The sequence below is a fragment of the Halichoerus grypus genome, chromosome 12, assembly GCF_964656455.1.
Source record: "Halichoerus grypus chromosome 12, mHalGry1.hap1.1, whole genome shotgun sequence".
Taxonomy (NCBI): Eukaryota; Metazoa; Chordata; class Mammalia; order Carnivora; family Phocidae; genus Halichoerus; species Halichoerus grypus.
Genome location: NC_135723.1, coordinates 84,330,297 through 84,339,105, shown reverse-complemented (window position 1 = coordinate 84,339,105; position 8,809 = coordinate 84,330,297). Strand labels below are relative to the sequence as shown.

General features: G+C 48.1%; 1 protein-coding gene across 5 annotated transcripts in view; it reads right to left on the bottom strand.

The window, feature by feature from the left end:
• Window positions 1-4,398: 4,398 nt before the first annotated feature.
• Window positions 4,399-8,809, bottom strand: part of NRF1 (nuclear respiratory factor 1) — a 141,909-nt gene continuing 137,498 nt past the window's right edge. For 4 of the 5 annotated variants that reach the window (XM_036101283.2, XM_036101286.2, XM_036101289.2 and 1 more), the window contains one exon: window positions 4,399-6,422. In XM_036101283.2, the coding sequence (XP_035957176.1) occupies window positions 6,259-6,422 (164 nt within the window). In that variant the 3' untranslated portion in view covers window positions 4,399-6,258. The remainder of the gene's footprint in view (window positions 6,423-8,809) is intronic. The other variant, XM_036101288.2, reaches the window with a different exon arrangement.

Below are 8,809 nucleotides of genomic sequence, written 5' to 3'. Positions count from 1 at the left end.
TTGTTCATTAACCGCTGTTCTGTACAGATGGGAACCCTGAGGGCCAGGGTAAAGAATCCTATTATGTGATTAGTCTCCCTTAACTTTCCTTTTGTGAATTAAAAAAAAAAATTTTTTTGGCAAAAAAAAAAAAGTCCCTTTGTGACTGTTTTCTGCAACAATTTTGGTAAATTCTGGCAAATTTCGGACTCAAGATTATTTGGCTTAAATATTGTCCTCTATAAGAAATAGTTCTGGTAAGGGAAATACATAGGCATAAATTAACAATTTTAAAAAATATTTTAAGTAATCTCTGCACCCAACCTGGGGCTTGAACTAACAACCCCAAAATCAAAAGTTGCATGCTCTACTGACTGAGGCAGCCAGGCACCCCCCCCCCCCCCCCCCCCCCCGCCAAAGTTTGTTTTAAGAATTTAGATGGTAAGGCCAGGGCAGGAGGAGCTGAGTGCAGTGGGGGTATGACCCTGGCCAAGAGTCAGAAGTCTGGGTGCAATGCTACCCTCATGTGGTTCTGAGTCTCTCTGCCTCTAGGCTTTAATCTTCATAGCCTAAATGAGGGGTGGTGGCTAATGTCCCTTCCAGCTTTAAAATTCTCTTCCATGCAAGGCCACTGGGGAGCCCAAAGACTGTATGGGACTTAGGCCCAACTGACGACTTCACAATCCAACTACTCTTCCAAGGTTTGGCTTGGCCTCCTTGCCCGGAGCTTCTTGGGTTTTAACATCAACCGATCTCTCCATAGCTTTTGGGCCCTGGGGCTTTTAACGATGTAAGGACAACAACATAATGTAACTCCTCATGCCCAAGAATGAGTTCAGGCCCCAGCATCTTCACTACCCTTTATCCTTGGTAGGATCTCACAGGGCCGGATTTTTCTTGGAAATAACATCAACATTTTTTTCACATCAAATTATTTAACAATGTTAACACTGGCTTTTTGCAGAAAATTTTGAGTAATGAGAATGTGTGGGAATGGATGTTTTGGGTTCCTTGAATTTCCTAAGGAACCACTGGAAACTAAGGTCACTCATCGGATGAGACGTTTTGAGCGTCTGCTGTAGTCAAGTCCCTGTGCGCCTTGGCCCGTGTGCTCGTGCGTGACGAAAAGGCCCAGCTGCTGGGAGGCCCCTCTGGTGGGGTGGGCCCCGCACAACGACCATGGCACCGTCAGGAAACCCTGATGGCTGAGGCTGCCTGTGGGCTAAGCTCAGGACTCACCTGGAGTTTTCTTTAAAGATGAGAATCCAGATGTGCAGCTTGTTTTCTGACACCTGCCCCCTGAATGGTTGGCACGAAGAACAGGACTTCTAGAGACGTAGCAGAGTTTGATCCAGGCCCCCCATTAGCTAGTTCCTCATTTACCTTGTGAAGTTGCCAAGTGTCAGTTCCCACAGCTATAAAATGGAATCTAACCTCCGTACAGGGTTGTGGAGAGGATGAGAAATCACGGTGTTAGAGCATCTTGCACAGTGTCCTGTGCAGAACAGCTCTTTAGTTCCTGCTAGTTCCAGCACTAGTTACTTAAAGGTAGATACATTCAGAAGAAATCTGAGTTGAGACCCAATTTAAGTTGTACCAACAATTTTAATTACAAGTGCTTTAAATTTGGGGGGATAGTTTCTAGCCTTTTCTCCCAAATATTAAATAAGCTACTCTAAACTGAACCTCTTTGTGCCTGCTTGCTCATCTGTGAAGTGGGGATGATAACAGTACTTTGTAAAGATTAAGTGGATCTATAGGTAAATCTCGAGAACAGAAACAGAACATGGCACATTGTAAGGGCTATATAAGAAGTTTTAACTATTATGATGGCTACCACATAAATACTCTTAATTGCAGACAAGTCATAGTTCTCAACCAGAGCCAGGAAAGCCTCCGGACAGGGCTGGAGACATGGGCTTGAGACACAGGCTTGCCTCCCAAGGTCGCCCTGGGTAAGTCCTAGGTTCTCAGGGGAGACTGGTTCCCCCTCTGCAGATGGGTATTATCCCTGTTCTTCCCCCCCCCCACCTTTGTAGAAATACACTCCCAAGACGCCAGTAGTCAACAAATGTTTGCTAACAGCCTAGCTGTTTTTGGGAAAGAGAACCTCAAATTCAGAGTGAGCTGGGGACTCATTCAGGGGCCCAGCAGCACTGGGAGTGGCATGGCAGGTGGGAAGACCTACCCTGTCCAGCTATTCCAGAGACCTTAAGTCATCTCTCTCCCTCTGTGCCGGTGGATCTTCTCCGAGAGCTGCCAACCTGGAGCAAACAGCAGAGGCTAGGAGGGAGCGCGGGTGGTTGTCCTTGCCGCCGGCATCTGAGCATGAGCCGTGCTGACGCCACAGGCTGGCTTGGGCTCGGGACCTGACCCAGAGCCCACTGAGGTGGGGATGAAAGAGATGTGGGCTCTTCTCCCTCACCCCACCTAGCCTCTGTTCCAACTAATTAAGCTTCAGTTTTGGTTTGTCCAGTTTGGACACTAAAGGGACCCACCACGGGCTGGGTACTAACCCAGCCACGCTCGGGGCGGAGGCTTCGGGGGCGTTATGGAGGAGGAAAGAGGACTGGCTGCAGGTAGGGAGGAAGGTGGGTGCAGGAGGAGTAGGCCCTTTTCCATGTGCAAAGTGGCTGCAGATGAGCCTGGCTTGGGTCTGAGTGAGGTCCAGGGTGCACTGGCAGCCTGAGCTTAGAGGGTGAGCAGCCCCTTGTTTTCCCTGCCCTTCTGCTTCTCCTCAGCTCACTCATCTGAGTTCAGACAACTCCAGCGGTGACCAGCATCGCCAGTAACTTCTCAGATGTAGGACTAAGAGCCAAGAATTCCTAGCCCAGTCTCAATTTCTGTGAGCACCGGATCTTTGCAGCCTGGATGATAAACTAACGCAGAGGACCCTTAAGGAGATAAAAGGAGAGAACAGAACTCGTTCTGCTACAGCACTCCATCCAGACGGCACCTTATCACCCTGGGCTGCAACGATCTGCTCATACGAACGTCTCCTCCCATCTTGTTGCCCATGGGCACCTGCCAGGCTGTATTCATCGGACACATGGCAGGCTATCACCAAGTTAAACAAAACTGGCCCATGGGCCAGATCCGGTCGGCAGGTGTAGTGTTTTGTTTTTTTCCCCTGCAGAGTCTGTAAAGGATTTTTTGATTTGTTGTTGAAATCAGGACATCTGTACACAAATCTGGACTCCCCACCTTCTCTGGAAAATTATGAAGATGGGGCTCTAGGGCCCACATTGCTCCCACTTGGTGGCAATCTGCGGACAATTCTCTCCACTCTACCCGCCCCCACGCCTCCCCCCTCGCCCACCTGAGCCGCTTCCCCTTTACTGAGCAATTTTACCTACCAGGCCTCTGCAGCAGCTGCCGGTGGTGACTCAGGCAGTAATGGAAGCAAAGGTCTCCGTGAGCCCCACCAAAGAAAGTTTTCAACGCATGCTTGTTGAAAAGGCAGCAGCTGGGTCTTGCCAGGCAAACAGAATATACTATAGAGTGAGGTACCTCCAGAGAGAGGCTGGCCCCAGAAGTAGGTACTCTAGATAACCCAGCTGTTCCTGGGTGGCCAATGGCAGTGATGTTCGGTTGGTTTGGCTGCGATCGATCCTCTTTTTCGGTCCACCCTCTGGTGAAAATAGGCAACAGTGTGCCATCTGTTCAAGAAGGGGGAGAGGGGGTGCTAGCTTTATGAGCCACTGTCAGTCATGGCGGAAAACACCTCTGGTCTTCTCTAGTCAATGATTTTAATCACTATCACCAGGAAACCGACCCAGGCATCCAATAACAAAGGGGTGGAGGGCATCGTTCGAGGCTGAGGCACAGAGCGGGCACAAACACGGAGGTGCCGAGCCACGGGGGGGGTGACGAAGGGCCTACAGCTGGGGCCGTGGCAGGAGGTACAGCCAGAAAGATGGCAGTTGCCGCAGGAAAGCAACGAGCCAGAGTGAGGACTTAGGGAAAACTTAATGGCTTGAGGCCTCTGCTTCAAGAAGGATAATCCACTGTGATAGTGAACACCACTCCCGTGCAGGGAACCCCGATGGACAGGCGCCATCGCCCAGCCTGAGTTTTAATGTGGAATGCAATTAACCCCTAAAGAAAGAACTCCAGAGTAGAGTTTTCAAACCATCTTTAGAACTTTTCAAGTTAGATCCCAGCCCACCACCTGGCCCTGCACCCTCAGGACAGCCGTTTACAAAATGAATTCAATGGCGCTGCTCCCGAGGTGGGCGCTGGCCGGGACGCCCTGCCCCTGCCCTCGCTCCTTCCAGGGCTCCGCAACGTCGCGGAGCACCATTCAAAGACCACCGAGGTTGAGTACAAGCACCTTTCACAAAGCAGAAGAAGCCACCCCAAAGGAGTTCCAAGGGGCCAAGTGCTCCTATAGAGATGAACAGTCCCACTTCCTGTTGCCACATTTTAAACTATTTATTGAATGAGGCAGTAATAGACAGAATGGAAAACAACACAGAATCCATGCTCTGCTACTTGGGTTTTGCTTTTCTTCTTCTTCTTCTTCTTTCTCAAACTATTAGGAGGTTATTTCACCACAAAGGAACACGGACTTTAAAGCCCCTGAACAGCTTCACAATGACGATAAAAAATAATAATTAAAAAAATAACAAGTTGTAGAACTAGGACTGTTTATATGTAAATTTCCCTTCCCTCCCCCTATTACGTACAGAAAAAAACATACAAAGAACATTAGATAGTTTTATATAAAACAAGCAAATACAAGAATCTGAAACTTTTCTCAAAGGCTGAGCAAGATGTGAAGGATCTTTTAATGTCGCATTAAAAAAAACACATTAAATACACTATCACACATGGGGGCCCGGGAGGAGGGAGGAAGAGTTGTCCCTGTACTCAAGGAGCAGAGATTTGGCCTGTCGAGAAGTCAGGTGAATTTAGCCACTGGAGACTCAGGGCTTGCAGCTGAGATATCACAGAATTTAACAGTTACCGAGAACACCCAGACCGGTCAACACCTGTGAGGAGGAGGCTGTGGGGCCTGGCCCACCGGGCCGCACCTGGGAAAACTGCAGCGTCCCTTCTGAGACAGGGCCTGCCCCAGGGCTGCTGGAAGCACCCAGGTCCCTTTCTCTTCCAAGGCCCCTCAGCATGAAGAGCAACCTTCCTCGAGCCGGGTGCCCCTGTCACTTCCAGTCTCCTCTGTTAAGCTACAGAAAGTTACTGGAAAGGAAAATATTGCTCCCATTGGTGTGCCCTGGTCTTTGAAGATTTTTCTCTCCCTCCTTCCTTTCCCCTTCCAACCCCTCCCCTCCCCGTCCCACTCTCTCCCCTCCAAGCACACGCCCACAAGCACACTTAACGCGCACGCGCTCCTCAAACCCTTAATACTTCTGTTACCTTCAGTTCATATACATGACCAATTCAGAACTGACCTTAAAACCAAAGCAACGTTTTAATAGTCATGAGATCAAGAAGGCTTCCTGGGAAGGGGAGGAGATGGGTGGCTGAAGAAATCCCTCTTGTCCCTGCCTGGAGCTTTCAGGACATTCACCTGCCCGTGGCAAGGTCAGCACCTGGGCCAGTCCGAGGAGCGTCTCGCTGCCAGACCATGAGGCCCTTGGACCTTGCAAACACAACTTCTGGACCCCACCCTGTTCTGGAACCTCCTTCCTCAGGTGAGTCCAGCAGGGAGAGTTCTGGGTGGCCACTGGGAGGCAGCTTTGGTGAAGGGCATGGTCACCTCCGCCTGAGTTTGTCAGTAGCTCAACGCATGACCCTGGTATGAACAAAAACTGGGTGACTGTGTCCGGCCACGTACCCTACACCCACTAAACTGGGTGAATTATTTTTTTCCACAGCTCACCTTAATTTCATACAGATAATTCCATGCGGGTTTCATATATATATATATATATATATACATACATACATATATATATACTTTATATATATGTAAATGTGTATATCCATATGTACACATATACATATATTCACACTCACACATACACACACATAAGTATACACACATGTTTCTGCAGAAAGAAGTCCTGCCACAATTTGGCTTTTTCGGGACAGTGAAATTGACAACACAGTATCTTATTCCACCAATCCCAGAAAATCAAGAGTGGTGCTTTAAAAAATGCAATTCCAAAACCCACTGCCTTTCTTCCTTTTTAAAAAAAAGGTTAACAAAACTTTTCTTCCAAAGTCGAGAGACTTAATTCCATTTGATTGCACCTCTGCAAACGTGTAAAAAATTTTGAAGTAGACTAGAAAATGATGCCATCGTACGGCTGCATGTCACTGTTCCAACGTCACCACCTCCACAGCCTGGCCGTCCATGGTGACTGTGCTGTCCGATATCCGGGTGGTCACAGGGGCCATGGCCACCTGCACCGGCCCGTTGCCCTGGGCAAGGCTGGTTACCACAGTCTGGTACATGCTCACGGGGATCTGGACCAATCCTGGGGAGACAAAGGGGAGACTGTTGGTGGGGATCGGGCTCAGCCTCCCAGATGCTGGCTGGACAGAGCTACCAGCCCCAGCCCTTCAGGGCACCACTGTCAGCTTCATGTAATTGCCCACCGACTGTCCAGGCACAAATACATCCCTCCTCTTACCCACTGTCATTCTATAAAACGGACTCTCAGGAAAGAAAGTTCGAAGAAACTGTGGAAATGGGCCCCAGGGCAGGGCCTCCCCAACTTGCCAGGAGATGAGCCTGCCTGCTTCTAATTTTAGGAAGCAAGGCTGGTGAGGTGTGAGCCCTCCTCCCCAGCCCAGCCCTCCTGACTGCCTCCTTCCACTGGGAAAAGCTGCCATTAATTTTCTTTGATGTTCTGCTACCGACTTCCTCAATTGTCTGCCTGCCTATGCTGTTTCCCTCAGCTTGAAAAAATGTCTCCCTCAATCCTGTCCTGTTTTCTTGGCCACTGCCCCTTCCTTCAGTGTTTGCTTATTAAAAAAAGAGGGGGGGACTCCCGGGTGGCTTGGTCAGTTAAGCGTCCGACTCTTGATTTTGGCTCAGGTCGTGATCTCAATAAGGGTTGTGAGATTGAGCCCCGAGTCCGGCATGAGGTGTTCACACTGGGCGTGAAGCCTGCTTAGGATTCTCTCTCTTCCTCTCCCTCTGCCCTCCCCACCACTCTCAAAAAACAAAACAAAACAAAAACAAAAAACCTAGGGCATTGTTTTCTTGATTTTAGATCCACGAACTAAAATAGTAAAATTTAAAAATACATTTTGGGATCAACTTAAAATAAAAAGACCCAACTGTCTCCTAATATCACTATTATTGCACAGTAGAAAGGATGGTTTAACACAAAGAAAGGAAGAAACACATAATCGCAGAAAAGGGCAGTCCTTCCTAAGAAAGAAAAGTTGATAGTTTTATATGACATATTAAAGAAAAAAAAGGATTTCCAGTTAAATGAGGCAGAATAAATGCACATTATCAAGCTCCTCTTCCTCTTGAAACTAAAATTAGAATGAAGTGGGAGGAAGGATATCAATGAGGGATGTCAACATGTTTTTGGAAGATGAGAAGCAAATGTCAAGTGGTTCTGACTTGTCAGAGCAGTGGAAGCAGCAGGCCCTGTGTCCACGGAGGGAGCAGGACATGCAGGCCTCACTACCGCAGAAACAGACGAGGCTGAAAACAGGGATTGGTTAAAAGCGTGTATTCAACTTTATGAGACCAGTAGCTCTCACAAATCCCAACACCCAGACACCTTGACCTTTGTTGACAGGACATCTGAAGTTCTTCCACTGTACTGAGAAGCTGACCTGGAAAGGCCGGGAAAGACCACAGTGGTATCTGTTGGGTGGGGAAGTGGGGGGAAGACCCTGAAGTCCTGGCCTGCTGTGCTAGCCTACAGATCACCTAGCTGTGCCCTGCCCCGCCCGACAACCGGCTCTTACTCTTCAGGAACACAAGTTTGCAGACAAGGTTGGGGCGGGGGAAGTGGGGGGAGAAGAAAACAAAGGCCCCAGAACACTAATATCCTCAGAGAAGAGATTTGTATCATAAAAATGGGATGCTTTTCTTAAAAAGGAATATGAGGAAAACTTTAAAATAAAGAATCTAATAGATGAAATACATTCCAAAGAAAGCAGAAGATAAAGTCAAGGAAATTTCTCAGTAGAAAAGATAAAGATTAAAAGATGGAAAGGAGAGAAAATACGAGACCATAGGGGTCCAACCTCTGATAAAAGAGAATTCCAAAAATAGTAAAAAAAAAAAAAAAGGAAATTATCAGACACACTGTAAATAAATTTCTAGAGCTGAAAAACGAATTCACATTGAAAAGGCCCATTAGATGCCCAGCAGACAAGATGACAAAAGATCAAGACACTAACATGCATCTTTGCAAAATTTCAGAACACCAGGGATAAAGCAAAGATCCTGAAAGTTTCCAGAAAGAAAAAAAAAAGTCCTATACAAAGAACTGGGAGTTGGAATATTGTGGGACTTCTCAAAAGCAAGCCTAGAAGCTAGGAGATCAAGGAGCAGATGCCTTCGAGTGTCTGAGAGAAAGTGCTTTCCAGCTAGAACTGTTTCCGGCCCAAGAAATGATACCGCTATCAATTGACTGTGAAGGCAGAAGAAAGGCATCTTCAGACCTGTAAGGGGTGGAAAAGCTGGCCACCCATGCATGCTTTCTCAGGAAGCTCTGAAGGATGTGCTCCAAAGCAACGAGAGAGAACTACACAAGAGGTGGCCGTGGGATCTAGGAGACAGAGAACCCACTGTGGAGAGCTGCGGGCAGGCTGAGAGTTCTGCAGCAGGTCTGAGAGCACAGAGAGGGGAGACCGGCACGACGACCCGGGCACGAGTACTGAGAGGGGTTTT